This window comes from Ceratotherium simum, chromosome 10, assembly GCF_057802395.1.
Source record: "Ceratotherium simum simum isolate JZ-2026a chromosome 10, ASM5780239v1, whole genome shotgun sequence".
Lineage (NCBI taxonomy): Eukaryota > Metazoa > Chordata > Mammalia > Perissodactyla > Rhinocerotidae > Ceratotherium > Ceratotherium simum.
Window position 1 is genome coordinate 81254563 of NC_141909.1, and position 24854 is coordinate 81279416.

General features: G+C 40.8%; 1 protein-coding gene across 5 annotated transcripts in view; it reads left to right on the top strand.

Moving 5' to 3' along the window:
* Positions 1–4091: 4091 nt before the first annotated feature.
* ZDHHC20 (zDHHC palmitoyltransferase 20) overlaps positions 4092–24854 on the top strand; it is a 71470-nt gene continuing 50707 nt past the window's right edge. For 2 of the 5 annotated variants that reach the window (XM_087436314.1, XM_087436315.1), the window contains exon 1: positions 4092–4266. In XM_087436314.1, the coding sequence (XP_087292440.1) occupies positions 4149–4266 (118 nt within the window). In that variant the 5' untranslated portion in view covers positions 4092–4148. The remainder of the gene's footprint in view (positions 4267–24854) is intronic. The other 3 variants (XM_004435253.3, XM_014791217.2, XR_015553504.1) reach the window with 2 other exon arrangements.

Genomic DNA, 24854 nt, shown 5'->3' on the forward strand with positions numbered 1-24854 from the left:
CTATTGAATTTTTAATTTGACAACAATTTTACTATTTTGAAGATTTCTAAATGGTTATTTTTCAAATCCACCTGTTCTTTTTCCATTTTTATTTATTATTTTGTTTGTTTCAAAATTTCTTGTTCTATTTAAATGGAAGTTATTCCTTCATTTACCTCTTTGGGCATGCCATATACTGTTTTTAAAAATCTTTATAAGACTGTGTCATAAAATTAATTTTATTGTGAGTGCATTCAAGTTGTGATTGTTGATTTTCTTTTGTGTTCTCTCTTAGTATTATATTTCTTTGTGTATTTTGGAGTTGTTGGTTTAATTCTGAATTTGTGTTTTTTCTTCTTCACTCTTTCCATATCTCTATGGACATGGTTTCCATGAACCCTGTTTAATGGTTTCATAGCTGCCTCTGGATGCTCTTATTCTTCCCCAGCCCTCAGTTCAGAACTAGAACTTAAAAGACATTTGAGGTTCCTAGCTGGTGGTAACAATGGTGACACCACAGATCCAGTCACTAGGCCAGCCGGCAGCTTGCTTCACTTCCAGGTCAGGGAGCTTCAGTGTGTCCTCCAGTGCCATGAAACTAGGGGTTGATAAGCACAGTTTTTTTCTGCTTCCTTTGTTGGGGGCTGGGGAGGATAGAGGCTGAGGTTGGAGGTTTGAGCCTGAATTTTTCTCATTGGTTTTCTATTTTTATATTTATATTTACTATTGCTATTGGAGCAGATCAAAGTTGCTATTGGAGGTGATCAAAGTTGATCTGAAGTCATAAATAGCTTCCTTATCCCCTTCTCTACTGCCACACTCGAGTTCAGGCCACCATCTTGCCTGTAGACTGACTCCCAACTGGTCTCTCCTCCTCTAGTCTTTGCTCCCTCCAATTCATTCTTCCCACCAGAGCCAGAGTGATTGTTATAAAATGGAATTCCACTCACATCACTACCCTGCCTAAAGTCTTTAAATGGTTCTCTGTTGTCACAGTCAGTAGCAGAGATGGAGTGAATTCACCAGCACAACATGGAAAAGAAAGGAAGGAGTTTAAGGTGCTGGCTCCCATTGCTCACAGGCAAAGGAGCATGAACTCAAGACTAGTCATTTAAGATGGAAACATTCTCAAATGTTACTACGTCCCTGAAAATGTGTGTCCTCACTGGAATGATCTCAGGACAAGGAAATAGATCAGAAATGTTTTCTAGATCCCATATAGAATCAACGCCTTCTTAGAACATGTGACAATCATTTAGAAATCAAAAGCTAATGTGACTCCACAAGCTAGGAAGAATAGCTAGATCACAACAGAAGCCTTCAAATTTCCACTTGATATTAGTTACTGAATATTTCCTACTTGCAAGGCACTGTGGAGAAAACAGAATGTGTAAGAAATACATTCTGGGCCAGCCCCGTGACTTAGCAGTTAAGTGCGCGAGCTCCGCTGCTGGCGGCCTGGGTTTGGATCCTGGGCGTGCACCGATGCACCGCTTCTCTGGCCATGCTGAGGCCGCGTCCCACATACAGCAACTAGAAGGATGTGCAGCTATGACATACAACTATCTACTGGGGCTTTGGGGGAAAAAATAAATAAATAAATAAATTTTAAAAACCTTTAAAAAAAAAAAAGGAAATACATTCTACCTTCAAAGATCTCACAAGGTAGTAAGCAAGGTGACATTTACAATTACTATAGAAAATATTTATGTGTGGTGTTATGGGTTGGATTGTGTTCCCCCAAAGATATATTGAAGTCCTAACCGCCAGTATTTGGGGATGTGAACTTATTTGGCAATAGGATTGTCACAGATGTAATTAGTTAAGATGAGGTCATACTGGTATAGGGTGGGCCCTTAATCCAATATGAGAAGAAGAGACATAGAGACAGAGACACAGGAATGGAGAATGCTCTGTGACAATAGAGGCAGAGATTAGAGTGATGGCAGCTGCAAGGCCAGGAATGGGAGGACTGATGGCTACCACCAGGAGCTAGGAAGAGGCAAGGATTCTCCCCTACAGGTTTAAGAGGGAGTGTGGCCCTGCCATCACCTTAATTTAGGACTTCTGGCCTCCAAAACTGTGAGACAATAAATTTCTGTTGTGTTAAACCATCCAGTTTGTGGTTCTTTGTTATGGCAGCTCTAGGAAACTAACAAATGTGTTATAAACAAAATGGCATAACAGAAAGAAATCATTTCCAGCTGACAGGATCAAGAAAGACTTCTGGAGGACGTGGCATTTGTGTTGAGCTTTAGTGGGATGATTTTGATATAGAGAGATGGCAAGAGGGGAAAAGGCTTTAAATTATGATCTTCCATGTCAATCCAAATGCCATCTTGAAGCCTAACTCTCCTAAGCACCCTCTCTGAAAAACAAGTGGAATTTGATCCACTTTAATGCCTTGAACCTACTGTCAACTTTGCCACTAACTAACATTGTTACCACACAAAGGGCACGATCTGCTTGCCGTGAGACAAAAGCCAATCATCAAGAGGCAAGATGGTGGAAAAGGGCAGTTTATTACAGCTTGCTAGCAAAGGGGAAGATGGCCAACTAATGTCTCAAAAAACCATCTTACAGAATGAAGACTACAGGCCAGTTATACAGAGGGCTGGTCTCCGAGTGGGGAGGCATCTGGTCCCAGGGTGGGGGCATCTGGTCTCAGGATGGGGGCATCCATCTGGTCTTAGTTCCTGGCAGTCTTTTGTTCTGCTTGATATACATCAGAAACCAGAGCAACGCCCTAGACCCTAATCTTTCAGTTGTCATTAATGATGGCTATCAGCATAGACTCTCTGCCTGGGGGGTGGGGGGGGGTGGGGGGCATCACATTCCTAAGGAACTCAAAAGAACAAAGTTATCAACTTACAGCAGCTGGGAGGGGCCATAAAGTCCAGAGTTAGTCAGAGGTCATTCCAAGTCACAGTATGGTGTCTTTTCTACAATATGGCTTCCCTTATGTCCACCTTGTATTGAGTGGGTATCAACATGACTTTCAAGGTATAAAATCTAGGAGAACAAAATATTTTACACATCCTTTATTATTTCTCACACTAGTGTGCTGTGGTTAAAATATTATTTGCTTTTACTACCTTTATGTCACACTATAAAAAGGGGAAGTCTGCTTTATGGAGACCTTAGTAAGTAGTAGCTTATTAAAATCTTAGTCTAACCAGAATAGACTCAATAGTAACAGGAAATGTGGTTTGGAACTACTTGCAGGTGATGCTTTTGACGGTGTGATGTCTTGTGACCTATGATGTCTTCACAGTGATGCTGCCAGGTTCTACTATGGTTATGTTGTTTGTTTTGTTTGCATTGTTTAGCAAGATTCTTCAGTAAATAAATTCTGAAAATCTCAGGAGTCATTTGAGGGGCAGGGAGACACGGCTGTTGCTCCCCTTCTCACAATCCAATCTTCATTTTGGGTTTCAAATCAAACCGAGGGACTCTACATGGCTTCCATCGTAAACACAAGCATCTACTGGTTCCATCTTCGAAAAATGTAGCAGTCCCACCTGAAACATGGAGCAAATGATTTCAAAACACAGGGGTTCTTAACCAGAGAGGCACTTCGGGATCACCGGAGGAGCCTTAGAGCAATACGGGTCTCGCTTGCACCCCAGGTGGGACATGGTCTCATCTTATGACAGCGGGCCCCAACCAGTCAGGGGCCGACGGACCCCGGAGAGCAAGTTCTGTACCCAGACGGGGCCAAGTCCCACGAATCAGCTGAGGAATCGTTTCCCTCTCGCCTTCAGCCTCCAGCCAATAAGGCCATTCCAGGCCCCTCAGCGGTGTCTATGCCTCACGGCGCCACTCTGGCCAACCTTCCCCAGGGCCTCGCCGCGCGGCCAGCACGCACCGCCGGCCCCCGCAGGCCCCGCCTGCTCGCCCCGCCCAGCGCCCGGGCCCCGCCTCCTCCGGCCGGGAAGCCCCGCCCCCAACGGCGCGGCGCGGGGGCGGGGAGGCGGGATGCAGGGCGGGGGCGGGGCGCGGCGAGGCGCGGCGTCGCGGGGGAGGCCCCGCCCGTGTCTCCGGCGGCGCGGGCCTGGGAGGCGGGGCGCCTGCGCGAGGAGCTGCCCGCCGCGCCGCAGTCGCCGCCGCCGGGGGCCGGGCGCTCGGCACGGCCGCGGGGCCCGGGGTGCTGCAGTGGGTGGCGAAACATGGCGCCGTGGACGTGTTGGCGCTGCTGCCAGCGCACGGTGGGCTGGGTGCCGGTGCTCTTCATCGCCTTCGTGGTCGTCTGGTCCTACTACGCGTACGTGGTGGAGCTGTGCGTGTGTGAGTACCGGGCGGGCGCGGCCTGCGGGGCGCGGGCCCGGGCCGGCGGGCGAGGCCGTCCCGACGTCCGCGGCCCGGCTCCGTGAAGGAACGGAGCAAGGGGCTGGTCCGCGAACAGGGACGGTGGAGCTTCGTGGGAGTTCTGTGTGCTTGGCCCTTCCTTTTCTGTTGCTGTTTGAATCAAGAAGTCTGTTCTTCCTCGATGGTTGGTCTACACCACCGCGAGGGGAAACGTGTTACTGCAGAGCCGGCCGCGGGGGCGGGTGGTCTCCGCGTCGCCGGCTGAAGGGGATACCTGGAAGACGGCGAGCGCCCGCTTTTGATTTTTGGTGGTACATGACCCACTTTAAAGTTCATTTATTTCACGTCTGAATCCAGTAACTTGTACATGTTGTGTAAGTTACTGGATTCAGATTTAAAAAGACGAAGAATGAGTGAGACGATATACAGCCCGATTATCCTTTTCTTAGCTATTTATTATGGAGGTTTATATTTCTTTCATCCTCAGATTTGAGGTCTTATTTTATTTTCCTTACTGCCATTTCCCTTGTTAGTTCTTAGTACCCAATTTCTCACCTGATTCCCTGGAAAAAAGGAGTAACATTGCAGTACACTTAAAGAATTTAAGATACTGATTTGAATAGGTTGTCAAGATTGAAGGAAATTAGTTGTCAATCAAAACATTGTTCTAGGGCTACTACTATGTTTGTGCTATTGATTGATTGCTCTCTTTAAGTTAATTGTTCACAGGCTTTGACTGTGCAGCTGTTTTAGACTTACTGGCCTCCTCCGGGTTGTTCTTTATATCAATTCTTTGGGAAAACTTAGGACCAAGTGGTAAGTGGTGTTGGTAAAAGCAATCCCTTGGTATCCCAAAGTCATCTAGTCTTAGTCTCCAGACTGAGTCCATAGTTACCTAAAGGACTGCTGTTATACGCACTAAAAAAAAAAAAACAAAAGTCGCATTACATGCAGTCGGCCCTTCGTATCTGCGGGCTCCGCGTCAGCGGATTCAGCCAGCCGCCGACGTACACACAGGGTAGGGGTTCGCGGATGCGGAACCCGCGGATACCGAGGGCCGACTAAGGGGCTTGAGCATCCGCGGATTTTGGTGTCTCTGGGAGTCCTGGAACCAATCCTCGCGCGGATGCCGAGGGACGACTGTAGATACTAATTGTATGAGTGAAAAGAAGCTGTACCGTCCACTCCACTTGAAAGTGGCAGAATCAAGACTTCAATTACAGCTCTGGATTTGTATAGCTCTCAAATAAGTACTTGGTTAAAAGTGAGTTCTGCACATGGAAGAGAATGCTTTGGCTCAGAAGATTTGAGGGTTGGTTTTTAAATGAAGATAGCCACCTTTAAGAAAATTATTTTGTACCTATAGAATACTTAATTTTGAAGAAAACTATCCCTGCAAGGAGGCCCAGAATAAATTAGTTGTGGAATACTTTTCCAAATAATAATTGTGTTAATCTGTTGAATGTTATTGTTTAGTCTCATCCTTTTGGATACCAAAATGTTTGCGGAAAATGATGTTTGAATCAATTAAAATTGACTAGATTTGGGTATTTCTTGAGGCTACTTCCAGAAAGTGATAGTGATCATGGGATTCTCATCAGCTTGTCATATTTTATCTTATTTACTCTGAAGTGAGTGTTTGTTCCAAAAGTTGTACCAATCTTATTTAATTCCATCAGAAGATTATTCTCACCCTATTCTAATTCTATAGTGATTTTGAAGTAAAGCTTCTGAAGGAACACGAAAAATGTTCATTTATGTTGAAGTTGCACATTTGACCTGTAGGTTGTTTTTGTCAAAACTATCAAAAGGTGACATCAAACATAAACAAAAGGAAATGAACATGAATTGAGAAATGCTGTGTGCTTGTGGGGACAGAGGGCACATTTCATCATTCTCTCCTTTATCCTCTCAATATCTCTGAGCATAGGTATCTCTACAGATGTAGGAAATAAGACTGAGCAAATAGGTCCTTTGGTTAGGTCACACAATTATGGTGGCTGTTGGAATGTCACCCACATCTTTCCACTCTGCGTGTAACTTTTAGTGAGCTGTGACAGTCACTGGAACTGTCATAGTTTGGTACATAATGGGGGGTAGGAGGTGGAGTTAAGTGGTTGCCCTTTTTGGAGATCACTTAAGTTAGGCTTAGGCCGGTCCTTTAGAGGTCATATTCAAGGATTTCATTAAGTTAAAACATTCTGCAACTATTAAGGCCCAGTGCTTGGCAGAATTTTAAAATACTCAGTGGTGAAAGGTCCTACCTACAAAGGGCCTGCATTTAATGTTTCTAAGTTATCTGAGTTTAGGGAAAATTGTGGAGGTCTGCAGTGTCATTGGACTATATTGTTGAGCATAAAAGCTCGTTTACTCTCATATTGAAACTATCCTTTAAAATACTTATGTATATTTATGTTTTCATAAGGACAGACCCTCCCACTGAAATATATTGATATATAACCTTATAGGAGCTTTAAATTGAGTGAAGTGTGAATTTTACTTAAAGTGCTGTTTTAATAATTTTTATAGAATTTTTTTAATTTCTACTATTCTTAAACTAGATGAGAGAGAATGATAATATTTATCTCTTTACATGTGTTAATTTATTTAATCGTCATAATAATCTTCGTAAAGTTAAGTGATTTATCCAGGGTCATACAACTAGTAAATGGCATAATCAGAATTGGAACTCAAGTGGTTTGGCTCCAGAGCCAAGATTACTACTATGCAAGACTAGTCTACTTAGTTATCCAGATCTGGACACTCAGGGCAGATTCTAGTTGTATCTGTGATCTGCTTGTGTAAGGTAATTTTCTCCTAAAAGGTAGCAGCAGAAAGTTCCTAAATATCTGAGACAATAAAAGTGCCTGGTCCACAGTAGGACATTTGAACAAATAAGTTGTATGAGAGGCCTTCATTTTATCCCAGCCTCTATAACTTCCTAATTTTGTAATTCCTTACACACACACACACACACTCAATCAGTAACTCCTATTACTGGAAGGAGTAATATTGAGGACAAAATTGAGTAAGAAGTAATGCATCTAAGATGGCCATCTCACAGGGGTGATAAGCAGAGAAATAACAGTTAAGTAATTAGTAATATTGGTCCTTGATTTTATTCTTTTTTTTTTTAATTAATTTACTTTTTGTGTGTGAGGAAGATCAGCTGTGAGTTAACATCCATGCCAATCCTCTTTTTGCTGAGGAAGACTGGCCCTGAGCTAACATCTGTGCCCATCTTCCTCCACTTTATGTGGGACGCCGACACAGCATGGCCTGACAAGCAGTGCGTCGGTTAGCGCCTGGGATCCGAACCCGGGCCACCAGCAGCAGAGTGCGAGCACTTAACCGCTATGCCACGGGGCCGACTCCTGTCCTTGATTTTAAATTAAGCTGAAATTCTCCTTCAGTTTTCTTCCAAGGCTGATATTTAAACATATGGACTTAGTTATGGGTGGATTGACCAACTTTTCCACTTTGGTCAAGGTAGTTATTTTTGAGGACAGTGCTAATTCAGGTTCTTGGGATTTTATCAGAACATCTCGTTCAGGTCATTTGTAGCTGTTAGTAGAAGACGTGTACCTCTTATTTGGCATGTAGAGGATCTCGGAGCTTAAAGAGATTTTAGAGATGATCTAATTCAATCCCTTTATTTTACTTCTAAGAAAACTGTTGCTCGGAAGAGCTATGTGGTTTGTCCAAGGATGGATATGCCTTTATTTTTCAGAGAGAAATATGTAGAGTAGAGCTGTAACCTCTGAGTCTGTATATCTAATACTTCGTTGTGTCTCCTTCATAACTTCTTCAAATTTAGAATGAGACAAGATAAATAACTTAAACATCAGTGTGGAGCACACTGTCGACGCAGGTGATTCCAGTGTGTTTTATTGATTTCAAAAGAACCAGCTTTTGATTTCATTGATTTTTCTCTATTTTTTTTCTGTTTTTTGTTTCATTGATTTCTTGTCTGATATTTATTATTTCCTTTTTTCTTTTACTTTGGGTTTAATTTGCTCTTTTTCTACTTTCTTAGTGTGGAAACTGAAGTCATTGATTTCAGCCCTTTCTTACATGTTTAGTCCTATAAATTTACCCCTAAATACTGCTTTATTCACATCCCATCAATTTTGATATGTTGTATTTTCATTTTCATTCAGTTGTAATTTCACTTTTGACTTCGTCTTTGACTCATTGATTATTTTAGAAGCATGCTATTTAGTTTCCACTTATTTGGGGATTTTACAGATATCTTTTTGTTACTGATTTCAAATTTAATTCTATGTAGTTAGAGAACATCCCTTGGATGACTTGAGTCCTTTAAAATGCATTCATGCTTGTTTTATGGCCCAGAATGTGGTCTGTTTTGGAAGTGTTCCATGTGCTTTTGATAAAAATGTATTCTGTATTTAGCAATGTATTTTGCTCTTTGTTGTTGGGTGAAGTCTTCTGTTGTGTCATAATGCTCCACAAATGTCAATTAAGACAAGTTGGTTGATAGTGTTGTTTAAGTCTTCTGTGTTCTTGGTGATTTTCTATTCTATCAATTAATTATTGGGAGAGGTATGACTATAATTGTGAATTTGTGTATTTGTGTAGTTCAATCGGTTTTTGCTTCATGTATTTTGCAGTTCTGTAATTAGTTACATAAAATGTTTAGGATTGTTGTGTCATCTTGTTGAATTGACCCTCTATCATTATGAAATGACTTTCTTATCCCTGGTAATATTGTTTGCTTTGAAGTCTACTTTGGAAGATATTAACATGTCCACTAATCTTTCTTTTGAGTAGTGTTAGCACGTTATGTCTTTCTACTTTTAGTTTAACCTGTTTATGTCTTTATATTTAAAATGCATTTCTTGTAAGCAGCATGTAGTTGGGTCTTGCTTTTTAAATCCGACCTGAAAAATCTCTGCCTTTTTTCTTTTTTTTGTTGAGATATAATTGACATATAACATTATATTAGTTTTAGGTGTACAACATAATGATTCAATATGTGTATATATTGCAAAATGATCACCACGATAAGTCTAGTTAACATCCATCACCACACATACTTACACATTTTTTTGCCTTGTAATGAGAACTTTTAAGATTTACTCTCTTAGCAACTTTCAAGTGTACAGTACAGTATTATTAACTACTGTCACCATGCTGTATGACCTCTACCTTTTAATTGGGGTGTTTTGACCATTTACGTTATTTTATTTTATTTTTTTTTTCCGAGGAAGATCAGCCCTGAGCTAACATCCATGCTAATCCTCCTCTTTTTTTTTTGCTGAGGAAGACCGGCCCTGAGCTAACATCTATTGCCAATCCTCCTCCTTTTTATCCCTTTTTCTCCCCAAAGCCCCAGTAGATAGTTGTATGTCACAGCTGCACATCCTTCTAGTTTCTGTATGTGGGATGCAGCCTCAGCATGGCCGGAGAAGCCGGCCTGGGATCCGAACCCGGGCCGCCAGTAGCGGAGCCTGTGCACTTAACCGCTTAGCCACGGGGCCGGCCCCGACCATTTACGTTTAATGTGATTATTGATATGGTTAAGTTTAAGTCTTATTTGCTATTTTTTAATCTGGGCTATATGTTCTTTGTTCCCCTTTCCTCCTCCTTCTGCCTTTTTTTGAATTAATCAATTTTTAAATGATTTTTAAATTTTGAATTTTTTATGATGCTATTTTCTTCCCTTTGTTAGCCTACTACCTGTAACTCTCTGTTATTTTAGTGATTGCTTTAGGATTTATAGCATACATTTTCAACTTATCATAATCTACCTTCAAGTAATATACCACTTTACATATAGTACCTTATAAAAGCATTCTTCCATTTCTTCCCTCCCAGCCTTTATGCTATTATTGTCATGCATTTTATATGTTATTAAATTTACACTATATTTATATTATTTTGTTTAACAGTTTATTATCTTTTTAAAAGAGTTAAGAAATAAGAAAACAAAGCTTATATATTTACCCATGTAGTTACCATTTCTGGTACTCTTTATTCTTTTTTATATATCTGTATTTCCATTTGGTGTCATTTTCTTCTGCCTGAGGGCTTCCTTTAACATTTATTCTAATGCTGGTCAGTTGGTGATGAATTATTTCAGCTTTTGTATGTCTGTAAAAGTTTTTCTTTTGCCTTTTTTTTGACTTTATTGAGATATAATTTACATACCATAAAATTCACTCATTTGAGATGTACAGTGCAGTGAGTTTTAGTAAACTTACCAAGTTGTACAGGCATCACAACCATTCATTTTTAGAACATTTCTGTCACCCCATTCAGATCCCTTATGCCCATTTATGGTTAATTCCTGTTCCCATCCCCAGCCCCAGGTAACCGCCAATCTACGTTCTGTCGCCTTATATCTTTTCTGGATGTCTCGTGTAAATGGAATCGTGCAATAAAGTGGTCTTTTGTGTCTGATGTCATTTACATATTTTTGAGGTTTAGAACTCTGTGTTGCAGCCTGTATCACTGTTTCTCCCCTTATTCTCTACTCTACATTCTAATTTGTATTTTTCTGTTTTAAAAAAATATATTTACAGTTTTATTTAAGGGTATGTTTCTAGTAAGCCTCCACAAATCATTTGTGCATTGAATTAGAATATAAATAAAAAGTATGCAGTTTATTAAATTATATGTAAGTATTTGAAAAATCCTGCTTACAAGCTTTATAGTATGATTGGGTCCTATTCATCTTTGTATTCACTAGAGAGTCTAGTTACTAGTAGACTTGCAATTAATGTGTATTGAATTGAATAGAATCGTACTCTTATAAACTAACTTGAATCATGTTTCAATATGTTAGAACAAGCAAACATCTACAATAACAATACTAATTAAATTATAATTACCAATCATATATTTCAAGTCTTTGGGGTGAAAGGCTACATGATATTGCTTATTGGTTCTGCAGTCTTTGTTTTTGGATTATGAAACAATGACTCTTGGAAATTATGCTGATATTGTTAAAAAGAAAAAAATCTGCCTCCCTAAGTCTCATCCACAATGGTTGACATAATTATAGGAAAAGTTAAGATGTGAATTAGAATGTTTTTTAAAACCAGTTTATTAATTTTGTTATTTCCTATCTGTTTTCAGAGCTGGACTATAGTAATTTTCTATATAAGTTGCCTTTTTTTGTGTGTGTGTGAGGAGATCAGCCCTGTGCTAACATCCGCCAATCCTCCTCTTTTTTTGCTGAGGAAGATGGCCCTGGGCTAACATCTGTGCCCATCTTCCTCCACTTTATATGGGACGCCGCCACAGCATGGCTTGCCAAGCAGTGCGTCGGTGCGCGCCCGGGATCCGAACCAGCGAACCCCGGGCCGCCGCAGCGGAGCGCGCGCACTTAACCGCTTGCGCCACCGGGCCGGCCCGGTTAAGTTGCCTTTTGAAAGCTATAGTGCCCTGCAAACCTCTTTATTTGCATTCTACAATTATCCCAGCCTTCTTTTTTGTTTTTTTAAAGAACAAATTTTTATTTATGACTGCTTGTGAGTTAATCTGCTCTGATACTATTTTCTGTTGATACCAGAAACCAGACTGGTCTGAGAGCTCTATAAATATGTATCCAAAAACCCCAAAATGAACAAAAAGAGCTTTTGTGTTTTCTTCCCTATAAACTGAACCTTCTTTGGGCCTTCACTGCTTTCTTGTAAAACGAGAAATATGGAAGGAAAAGGTGCGGGACAACTTAGGAACCAGGTCAGATTATTTGGAAGAAGAACATTGTGCCCTAGTCATGCAAATAAGTCTTGCCTTCTCCTCTGGTCACTTCCACTTGATGGCAAAGAAGACGTAACATGCTCAATTCCAGACTCCAATATCTGACTGTCTACTTGACATCTTTGCTTGGATACGTCATAGGCATCTCAGACTTAGCATGTCCAAAACAAAACTCTTGAGTTGGTTTTTTTTCCTCTCTCCCCTGAACCTGCTCCTCGTACTCTAGCTCAGTAAATGACAGTTTATCCTTCCACTTCCTTGGTTGAAAAATCATTCCACATCCAATTAATCAGCAAATCCTGTCATTAAATGTGCCAAAATCTGGCTGCGTCTCACTCCCACCACTGCTACTGTGTTCATTCAAGCCGCTTTGATCTCTGTCTTGTGCAGTAGGTTGAAAAACTGGGCAGCAATAATTTGCACCTCCTCCCATCAAGAGGTGGAGTCTGTTTACCCACCCAGTGAATCTGGGCTGGCCTTGTACTTGCTTTGACCAATAGAATGACCACCTATTTACCAATAGGTGGAAGTGATGTGTGAGATCTGAAGCCTAGGCCTCGAGACAGCATGCATCTTCTGCTTTAGCTCTTTTGGAACGTTCTGGTCACCATGTAAGGGAGTCCAGGCTAGACCATTTGGAGAAAGAGGCCTAGCAAAGATAAGCTAAGCGCCAAAGCCCCTGATGTGTGAGTAAGGCTATCCTAGATTGTCCTGCCCCAGTCAAGCTGCCACCTGACCGCAGCTAGTAGAAAAACAACCCAGCTGATCATAACCTGAACTGCTGACCCACACAATTGTAGGAAATAATAAGTGGTGGTTGTTTAAAGTCACTAAGTTTTGGGTGGTTTGTTATGCTACATTATTGCCTATATCGTTATAGTACCCTTATATCTTGTCTCCCTCTTCATGCCACCACCATCCTCACCCTGGACCCTGTCTATGCTCCATGAAGCAGCCAGAATGATCCCTTTAAAATTAATACCAGATTTGTCACCCCTCTTCTGAAAACCTTGGCTGGCTTCCTTTCTTGTTGGTGGAACACCTGAAGTCCTTACCATGGCCTCTTCCACTCATTACTTCTCTGACACGGTTTCCTTTCCACCTTCCTTTTGTGTGTTCTGTGGCTGCCACGCTTGCCTGCTTGTTATACTTGAACACTTGTTGAATGATCTTAATAAATTATTTAACCTCTCTGAGCTTGTTCCCATGCTATAAAATGGATTTAAAATGCGATAAAACCTGTCTTACAAAATAATGTAAAGTTCTTAGCAGAGTAGGTTTTCAAATGTTACTGGGGGTGGGGAGAAGATTTAAATAACCAGTGGCATACTTTTTCTTGCCTTCCCTTTTCTGGTGCGAAGTTGTGTGTTTTAATTCTTAGAGTTGTATTGGCCCGCCCCCCCCCCCCCCAATCTTTAGTGAAGGAGCACATTCTCACACAGTTTTCCTAAAGATGTTCTTTTCTTAATTGGCTGTATTTGAAGATTATATTGCAGAAACATGTGCCTGTTTTGCTATGGGCTTCTGGTAGTGTCAGGAGTGTGTGTGAGGCAAGGTATGTTGTCTAAGGGAAGGAGCCCTCCATATCTTCATCACATAGGGCTTTAAGAAGATGAACACGTGGCACTATTCCCATGAGCATAGAAGCTACCCAGGTTTAGGTATTGCTGAAATATGCAGTGTATCTTCTTGAGCAGATGGGCACCTACACTTAAATAAATCAAATAGTAGCTCACAAATAACGATGATTATAGTTTTACAGAGAATAGATTTCTCTAAGATAGACATCCATAAATCTTTATGATAAAGATTTTTAAAAATTCTGTTTTTAAAACAGTTTTGTTCTGTATGTTGTTTTGCTCTTCCCAATACTTCATTCTACTTACTACTGTGAACTTTGGCCCACCCAGTTGGAATCATAGAAGGAGTAATCTTTATTAACATACCAATTGAACAACATATATAAGAACAAACATGAACTTATTGTATGTGAAGTTTTCAGGGAAGCTTTTTAAACTAACTGCATGGAGAGGATATCGTCAACACTGGAAAGGAATAATACCAATACTGTGCACCACAGTGTTGAGTGTGTGTCGCTGCTGTGAGCGTATACTAGTTTTTTTTCTTCCTGATACTCTGTCATTTCCATTTTTCTATGGGTGACTGGTAACTTTTTATAAGTATTGAAAAAACGGGAGTGGGAGGGGTCATATATATGCAATAGCCTTCTAACATTATATTCCTTCCCCCATCCTCCGAAAAGCCAGTGTGACTCTTTTAAAACCTAAGTCAAGATTGTTACTTCCCTGCTCAGCACCCTCCAGTGGCTTTCCACTTTGCTCATAATGAAATCCAGAGTTCTTTCTATCGTCTATAAAGCCCTGAATGCTCTGGCCATCTCTTCCTTGGCTCATTCTGCTTCAGCCAGTCAGGCCTCCTTGCTTTTTATCCATCAGGCCATATATGGTCCCACTGAGGACCTTTGTACTTCCTGCTCCTTCTCCCTGGGATGCTTGCCTCTCAGGTTTCCATATGGCTGGCTCTCTCACTTTCATCTAGATTTCTGTTCAAATATTCATCAATGAGAGGTTTCCTGACTACGCTCTGTAAAACCAGTACTTCCTCTTTCTCCTCACCCTGCTTTGTTGTTCTTCATAGTGCTTATTACTTACTTGACATATGGTTATTTGTGTTTCTCTCCTGAGTAGTGTGTTCACTGCTTTGTTTCCAGAACCTGAAAAGGGTGTGAGTAATGTGTACTCAGTAGATATTTGTTGAATGAGAGAATTGATTGTACAGCTGTCAGTCCCCGTGCTGGTAGATGAGGGAGAATTGGAATGTATCCGCACAGTAGATAACTCACAATTAATTTTGAGTACAGATATGCTCCTGACCTTAAAAACATCTCTGTTAATTTAGTCATTTAACAAACGTTGACTGCTTACAGTGTTCCAGGTACTGTATTTGAACTGGGAATTCAAGGATATATAAATGTACGTGGTCAAATACATTTGGACTTCATATAGTAGTCCCTGTCTTGTACACAGTGCTGATTTGCATATTACAAGTTTTAAGAAGCCCTGCTGTAACTAAGTATGTAATTTTGTTTTTAAATGTTTTTTTTTTTCCCCCCCCCCAAAGCCCCAGTAGATAGTTGTATGTCATAGTTTCACATCCTTCTAGTTGCTGTATGTGGCACGCGGCCTCAGCATGGCCGGAGAAGCAGTGCGTCGGTGCGTGCCCGGGATCCGAACCCGGGCCGCCAGCAGCAGAGCACGCGCACTTAACCGCTAAGCCACGGGGCCGGCCCTGTAATTTTGTTTAACCCAGTCTTTTTCTAAAATATTTTTACCATAGAATTCTTTTTTTATGAAACATCTATTTGTAATCCTTTTAGACATAGACAATTCTTGACCTTTTGGATCAAAGCTCCAGTGGTGGTGATGGGGGCGGCAGGGGGAGGTCAGGACTGAGGGGACTGTGCCGCTGAAGAAGGTGGTGTTACCTGTAGATATGAGAGGTAATAGCTAATTCCTTCTATTTTTGTTATTAAATTCATCATATTAATACATTTAGGAAGAAAAATCATTATTTCTATAGATGCCAAAAAGGTATTTGATAAATCTAGCATTCATTCCTGATTAAAAAAAAAAAAACACTTAGTAAAATAGGAATAAATGGATACTTTTCAAACAAAATTGCACACACAAAATGCTTGCTCAGTTTCCACTAAAACCAACAACAAAGTAAGATGCTAATGGGCCGGCCCCGTGGCTTAGTGGTTAAGTGCACGCGCTCCGCTACGGGCGGCCCGGGTTCGGATCCCGGGCACGCACCGATGCACCACTTCTCCGGCCATGCTGAGGCCACGTCTCACATACAGCAACTAGAAGGATGTGCAACTATGACATACAACTATCTACTGGGGCTTTGGGTGGGGGGGAAGTAAGATGCTTATTACTATGGCTATTGCTATGTAGTAGTGTATTGACAAAATCAATTACCACCTTCAGTCAAGAGAAAATAATTAGAAGCATAAGAGGGAAAGCTGCTTCCGTGTGCAGGTGATGAGGTAGTATATGTTGAAAAGCCAGGAGAAGCAATAACAACAGAACACCTGAACAAAAAGAATTGAGTAAAATGGCAGGATATAAAATTAACAAACAAAAACTGATACTTTCTACGTATACACAATAATGAGAATAATGAATAATTTAAAATATGGGGGAAGAGAAGTCTCTGTTTCCAATGACATCAAAAAGACAAAATACTTAAGAATAAACTTAGGAACTATGCCAAACCTATAAGAAGAAAACATTCGTGGAAAACATAAAAGTAGACTTGAACAAATAGAAAGACATTTCATATTTCATGTTCATGAATAGAATAACTCAACATTTACAAAGATTTCAGTTCTCCCCAAGTTTCTTCTTTTTTCTAGCACTAGACAAGTTGATCCTAAAGGTCCTATGGAAAAATAAACAAGAAATAACAGCCAGGAATCCCCTGAAAAAGAAGATTGATGAAGAGGGCAAACCCCACCAGATTTTAAACCACAAAGCCTCTGGTTAAAACTGTAAGGGCAAGAGGTATAAGAGGACTCTCTACTTTCTGTGTCATCACGGGGCGGGAGGGACGATGGATCTCTCTGGGCTCTCTTACAGGGCACCACACTGTCCCATTCATGGGGGCCACACCCTCATAATCTAATCACCTCCCAAAGGCCCCACCTTCAAATACCGTCACATAGGGCCTTAGGATTTAACATGAATTTTAATTCATTGTCTATAGCAAAGGATACAACATTGTCTATAGCAAAGAACATTCTCTTGTATAATCAGAGTACAATTACAAAATCAGCAAATTAACACTGATAAAATACTACTCTCTAATCTGTAAGTCTCATTCACACTTCACCAGTTGTCCCACTGATCCTTTGTTCTGCTCCGCAGTCCAGTCTAGGATCACACATTGCAGTTAGTTTTCACATCTCTTTCGTAATCTGGGAGGATTCCTCAGTCTTTCTTTGTTTTTTTCATGACCATGACATTTTTGAAGAGTATAGGCCTTTTGTAGAATGTCCCTCAAATTAGGTTTGTCTGATGTTTCCTCATGATTAGATTCAGTGTATAGGTTTTTAGCAAGGATACCACAAAAGTGATACCGTGTCGTTGATTGTACGATTTCGGGGACTGTTAACTTTGGTCACCACTTAAGGTGGTATCTGCCAGCTTTCTCCATTCTGTAAAGGTACAGTTTTTCTTTGTAATTAATAAAAGTATTTAGTAGACTCAGATCCCTGTTCAAGGAAAGACTTGCTGCTCAGTTGTGGCAAGTGCGGTCAACAGATAGCTTCCAGCTATCAGCTTTTTCAGCATGACTTGCCTCACCAAGGTCACACCCTTCCTGGGGCAGCTGCACCCTTGCCTGCATAAGAAGGGGCCGGAAGCTGCCTGCAGTCAGCCTAGGCTTTCACAGGCCTGCCTTGCGGTTGGACTTCTCTTTGCCCAGTTCTGCTTCCTCCCACTTCCTTTCACATATGTTGATCCCTAGTAAATATCTTGCACCCCAAACTCTGTCTCAGGCACCTGATTGCAGAGAACCCAACTTGAGACAAGTATCTTTGTGGGGAAATGCCTCGAGACTCTGGGAATCTGTTCCTGATTACTTGCACTTACTCTTTTTACCATCTACTGAGGATTCTTGCTTGGAACAGTTATTTTTGTGCTGGTTGCCAAATGGTGATTTTTCTAATTCCATGATTTTTTCTACATTTAATAGTTAGAATTCTACTGTAAGGAAGAGCTTTCCCTCCTCCCCATTTATTTATTCATTCACTCATTCATTTACCTCAACATACTCCATGGATTGTTATTTTATGAGTTAAATCTATCATTTGTTTTGTTGCTCAAATTGTCCCAGATTTGGCCAGTAGGAGCCCCTTCAGTTTGGTTTCTGTGTCCTTTTGACATGTCCCCATCATTTGTTCCTTCTGTACTTTCTGGCACCACAAGATATTTCATGCTTATCTGATACTTTTCCTGTCCCTGATCTGCCATTTCAAAATGGACCAAATCTAAATCTAAAAAATAAAAACATTCAAGTACTAGAAGAAAACATAGATGGATGATCTTATAACCAGGGAGTGAGGAAAGCCTGATGGAAAGAAATGGATAAGTGACATAAACAGTTCACAGGAGAAAAAAATGAAAATGGCTTATAAACATATGAAAAGATGCTTCCCTCACTTATAAGATAAATGCAAAGTAAAATTATCCTGTGATAGCAAAATTTGAAAACACTTTAGTGCATAGACTGTGGAGAAACATGGAGTCTCATGCATTGCTGGTAGGAGTATAAAATGGTACAACGCCCATAACAGGGATTTGGAGCAAAGCAGACAGATTTAATTTTGATCCAGTAATCCCACTATTAGGAATCTACACTGAGAATAAACTTCTACAGATAAACAATACGTGCATGAGGTTATTCATTGCCATATTGTTTGCAACAGCAGAAGATTGGAGACAACCCAAATGTCTATCAGTAGAGGCCTGATTGTATAACTGGAACATCCACACAATGGAATACTGTGTGGTGCTTTATTTATTTATTTATTTATTTATTTATTTTTTTTGTGAGGAAGATCAGCCCTGAGCTAACATCCATGCTAATCCTCCTCTTTTTGCTGAGGAAGACCAGCTCTGAGCTAACATCTATTGCCAATCCTCCTCCTTTTTTTTTCCTCCCCCAAACCCCAGTAGATAGTTGTATGTCATAGTTGCACAGCCTTCTAGTTGCTGTATGTGGGACGCGGCCTCAGCATGGCTGGAGAAGCGGTGCGTTGGTGTGCCCGGGGTCCGAACCCGGGCCGCCAGCAGCGGAGCACGCGAACTTAACCTCTAAGCCACGGGGCTGGCCCAGTGTGCAGTGCTTTAAAAAAACAAGCAATAGGGCCCGGCCTGGTGGCGCAATGGTTAAGTGCTCGCGCTCCCCCTCTCTGCCCAGGGTTCGCAGGTTCAGATCCTGGGCGCACACCGGTGCACCGCTTGTCAAGCCATGCTGTGGCGGCGCCCCGTATAAAGTAGAGGAAGACGGGCACGGATGTTAGCCCAGGGCCAATGTTCCTCAGCAAAAAGAGGAGGATTGGCAACAGAAGTTAGCTCAGGGCTAATCTTCCTCAAAACAAAACAAAAACAAACAGACAATAATTGTCTCTATATACTAATGTGTAGTGATTTCTGGGGTATATTAAGTGAAAAAAGCAAGGTGTGGAACGGGGTATGTAAAGGAAGAAATTAGAAATACATACTTATTTGCTTGTTTTCCTAAAAGAAATAGTGGAAAGATAAAACAGACACTAATAAAAACGATTACCTGGGGTGAGGGGGTAAGGAATGAAAGCCAGGCCTTTCTGAGTGCCTTTTTATATAGTTTTGACTTTTAAACTATTTATATTTTTTACATATCCAAAAAATAAAAAACAAAGAGTGGAAAAAAGCAAACTGTAAAATTTGAAATCATGAAACAACTTAATTTTATATAAAGTTGGTACTGTAGCTATACAGAGGAAAGAATTATTTCAAGTGACTTTTGAACATTGTACTGCTTAATGGAATATAGTTTAAAGCCAAAACAAAATAAAAAACTGCAAATAAATCTTAAAATAGGATGCAGTTTTTAAACTACTTTATGTATATTTTAGGATAAGCCAAATAAGTAAATAAATTAATTAGGAACTAAGATGGTCATTGTAAAAGCAAAGCGATACAATATAATGCCAAAGAAATTAAGAAAAACTCTATAAAGTTCTATTTGAATTGAAAATATCAATATGGATATAAATATAAGTGTGTACTACTATTTCTGTCAACCCAAAGGGCCTAAAAGCAGTGAAACTCCAGTAGCTATGAGCACCCCTAGCATCCAAAGCTTGGTTTCTAAATATCATTAAAAAGAACCAATACCCCTTAGAGAAATGGTTAATTTCAGGTCTGGGGGAGGGAAAACATAAAATGAGCCTGGAACATCTTATGCTAGACATCAAGGAAGTGCTCAGAGACTAATGGGAATGATTCAGGATGATACATGGGTCAGTTGGAAGAGACAGTAGCCAAAGTTGAGACAATTTGAACATAAGAAATAATGTGTAGTTGATGACACATTTAATAAATAAAAATCATAAGTTTCTTTATTGATACTCAAAAAGAGAAAAACTAAATTTATTTGCTAACAGTGGAGTTGAATGTTCTACCAACATCTTAATCTGAAAATGAGATATTTAATGGTAATTAAAGGGAAATAAGTTTTTGTGCTGCCTTTTTAGAATGACTCTAGTTCACCCACAGTTAGGGAAAGCTTTTTACAGAAGAGTGCCAGCTTAAAAGTGTAGAAATAAATATTGGAGGATTTTTGGGTTTTTTTGGTGAGGAAGATTAGCCCTGCGCTAACATCTGTTGCCAATCCTCCCCTTTTTGCTGAGGAAGATTGGCACTGAGCTAACATCTGTGCCCATCCTCCTCTATTTTACCTGGAACGCCTGCCACAGTAGGGCTTGACAGCATGGCTTGATATGCGGTGCATATGTCTGTACCTGGGATCTGAACCCACGAACCCTGAGGCGCCAAAGCAGAGTATGCGAACCCAAACACTACACCACTGGGCCGACCCCAATAATAGAGGGTTTTTAATGGTGATTTTCTTTTTTTTTTTTTGTGAGGAAGATCAGCCCTGAGCTAACATCTGCCAATCCTCCTCTTTTTCTGCTGAGGAAGACTGGCCCTGGGCTAACATCCGTGCCCATCTTCCTCCACTTTATATGGGACGCCGCCACGGTGTGGCTTGACAAGTGGTGTGTCTTGACAAGCGGTGTGTCGTTGCTCGCCTGGGATCCGAACCAGCGAACCCCGGGCCGCCACAGCAGAGAGCGCGTGCGCACTTAACTGCTTGCACCACGGGGCCGGCCCCTGATTTTCTAATTCTGCAAAATAATTGATTCAGGCAAGGATTATCAGTGGATGCTAAAACCATTAGGTGAAAAGTTTTGGAAGAAGAAGATATTCACATAGTCTTAACGTTTTACCCCACAAAAAACTTCATGATTGTCAAAGTGAAAAATGTATCTTTACAAAGGAGAGATCTAGCAGTCACTACTACCAAGTGACCCAAATGTAGCATCACTGATAGTGACAGATTTGAATAATGTACCTCCTGAGGTGTTATTTTACAGTACCCAAAATACTTCATATATGAATATTCTTGTCTGTCCTCTCCCCTCCCCCAAAGGCTTGTATGTGAGTGTTCATAATAGCCCCAAACTGAAAGCAGATTGGTGAATGGATAAACAAGTTGTGGTACCTCCATACAATAGAATACTACTCAGCAGTAAAAAGGAACAAGTTGGAATTTCCAATTCTGGGACAAGATTGAATAGACACTCTTCTCCCTATTTTTCCTGCTAAGTACAGCTAAACCCCCTGGATATTATACATACAATAAATATAAGAAGACTCGGAAATGTGGAGAGATGAAGGCAGATCAGCTGAGGACCTTGAGGTCTGAGGAATGAGGTGGTGGTGAATTCCCTGGGTTTTGTTTTTGCCTCATATATCCTAGACTGGGTGCTAGAGAAGCTACAAGCTGGAAACACCGATGGGCACAGACAAACAAAGCCCCAAGAAAAGCTGGTTTTCTTTAGCCAAACCAGGAAAGGAGCAATCTAGCAAGACAAAATTTCTAGACAGTAACTGTTCTACTCCAGCCAAAAACCATGGAAAATCTGTGCCCTATCCCCACTCTCTCCACCAAAGGCTGAGTATGAGCTTAGACTTCCCCCTTGCTCAGTGTAGTAGGGCACCCCTCTTGTATCGCCTCCCCCACTTTCCTGCTGGGGTGGTATCAGAGAAGGTGAAGGCCTAGTCAGTAGCCTAGACTTTTATTGCCACTGGGCAATAATGATGTGCCTCTCCCCATTCCCTCTCCCCATGTTATCAGTGGAGGCTTTGTGGGGAGCACTACAGAGGCACCCCTACCCCTCTCAGCCAGGATGTATCAGCAGAAGCCTAGTGGAGAGTCTGCACTTATACTCCCACCTTATAGCAACAAGGCTGTGGCCCCCATCCCCCAGTGACATGGGGTCAGAGGAGGCTTGCTAAAACAAATTTAAATAAGATCCAGAGTCTCAACATGATACTAAAATGTCTAAGATACAATTGAAAATCACCCATAATACCAAGAACCAGGAAAATCTCAATTTAAATGAGAAAAAAATAATACAGTCATGTGTCGCCTAATGACGACATTCTGAGAAATCCATCCTCAGACGATTTTGTCACTGTGCAAACATCATAGCGTGTACTTACACAAACCTAGATGGTATAACCTACTACACACCTAGGCAGTAAGGTGCTAATCTTATGGGACCACCATCATATGTGCAGTTTGTTGTTGACCAAAACGTTGTTATGCAGCACATGACTGTAGATTCCAAAACCAAGATGACACAGATGTTGGAATTATCTGACAAGGATTTTTTAAAACAGCCATCTTAAAAATGATTCAATGAGCATTTGTAACCTGAAAAAAACAGTCTCAACAAAGAAATTGAAGATGTAAAGAAGAACCAAATGGACATTTTAGAGCTGAAAAATACAGTAGCCAAAATAAAAAACTCAAAAGTCTATTCAACAGCAGAACAGAGAGGGAGGAGGAAAGAATCAATGAACTTGAAGATAGAACAATAGAAATTACCCACTGTGAACAAGAGAGAGTAGATAGACTGAAAAATAAAAATGAATAGATCATCAGGGACTTGTGAGACTGTAAAAAAAGATCTAATGTTTGTGTCATTAGAGTCCCAGAAGGAGGGAAGAGGATGTGGCTGAAAAAATATTCAAAGGAATAATAGCTTAAAATTTCTCAAATTTGACAAAAGACATAAACCTACGGGTTTTAGAAGCTGAGTGAACTCTAAACAGGGTACCCCAAAGAAATCCATGCCAAGATACATTGTAACCAAACCTCTGAAAACTAAAGACAAAGACAAAGTCTTGAAAGCAGTGAGGGAGTGCACCTTAATACAGGGGAAAAATAACAGCAAATTTTTCATCAGAAGCCATGAAGGCCAGAAGGAAGTGGCACAACATTCTTAAAGTGCTAGATGAAAAGAACTGTCAACCCAGAATCCTATATCCAGCAAATTTTGGCCCCCTCAATGCTGCAAGTTGGCAGTTGTAGATTCAGACAGCACATCCTCACATTACAAGCATCCAAAGCAAAAATAGGATAAAGGCAATAATATGACTTTCTCTTCACATGCTTCTCACTCGTCAAGGAGGAAAAAAATTTTTTTCCCAATAACTTTCCCCTTACCAGAGATGTACCCATTAGCAAGAAATGTATCGCATGGCCACAGACTATGGAAGGGACACTGGTAAAGTGAGTATCTGGCATTTTCAATCTCAGTTAGTGGGAGACAGGCAAGGAAAATGGGCAATTAGGTAGAGAATAGCCTATGGTCAGACCTCATGTTCACAAAGAACCTTAAATTTAGATTAATACTATCTGTAAATGAGATTATACATGATCACTGATAGGATTGAAATAGGACATTCGTTACACCTTTAAAAGTCATATGTAACCACTTAGTGTGCTTAATATTTTTTATAATCCTGGCTTTGTCATCAAAGGAATTTTTTAAAAAATTACATTGGGATCCTCAGCAGTGGTCTAGCCCTTTGTGAGGCAGAGGTTCTGCAGATAGCCCCGTGCTTGCTGTTCCTAACAGTGCCTCTCTCTCTGTGGTAGAGGGGCAGTTAACAAATATGCAGAGCTTGTTCTGTACCATACTATTCTAGGTGCCAGTGAATCAGTCATGTCCCCTCCCTCCAAGGAAGAAATCTAGAAGGAACTACACGTTATAAACCAGTAATTACAAGTGTCAGGAGTGTTATGAAAAGGAACATGTGAGGTGCTGTGGGGATGTATACTAAGGAGATTTGTTTAACCCACTCTTGTGGCCAGGAAAGCCCTCTGTGAAGAAGTGATTCTGGCCATTTTTGGTTTGTCTAGTTTTGTTTTCCATATAGAACATTTTGTTGTTTCCTGTAATTGCATGAATATCTTGGTGGGAAATTAGAAGAGGCAACCATCAGAAACTAGCAATTTTAAATCAGAATTCTGTACTCTGAGAAGTGTGATAACACAGTATGTTATCAACTTTTGTTCTTTACCAATATGATTATTAAAAATGGTACCTTTGTGTAGTTTTACCTTGAATTTCTCTTATGAATGAGATTGACCATCTTTTTATTTATTTTTTTAGTGAGGAAGATTGGCCCTGAGCTAACATCTGTGCCCATCTTCCTCTGCTTTATATGGGATGCTGCCACAGCATGGCCTGACAAGCGGTGCATTGGTGCGTGCCCAGGATCCGAACCCGGGCCGCCAGCAGTGGAGTGTGAGCACTTAACCGCTATGCCACAGGGCTGGCCCCCGGATTTTGTTTTGTTTTTTTTTTAAGTCTCTTATTGGTTTGTAGGTACTCTTTAAATATTAGAGAAATTTGTTCTTAGTCTATAGTAAGAATTGTGAATATGTTTTCCTACTTTATTGTTATTCTTCACTTCTTATAGTGTTTTTTCTCAAGCATTTATTTTTATTTTTTATTTTTATTTATTTATTTTGCTGCAAGAAGCTTTATTGTTTCTATTTGGTCCACGGCTTGGGAGAGGGCTCCAGGGTGGTTAAAAAGCTACCTGGTGGCCTCAGGGAGAGGCTCAGGCAGAAGCTCTGACACCAGGGGGCTGCCAGAGGGGCCGCTCAAAGGCTGCTGCACTGCG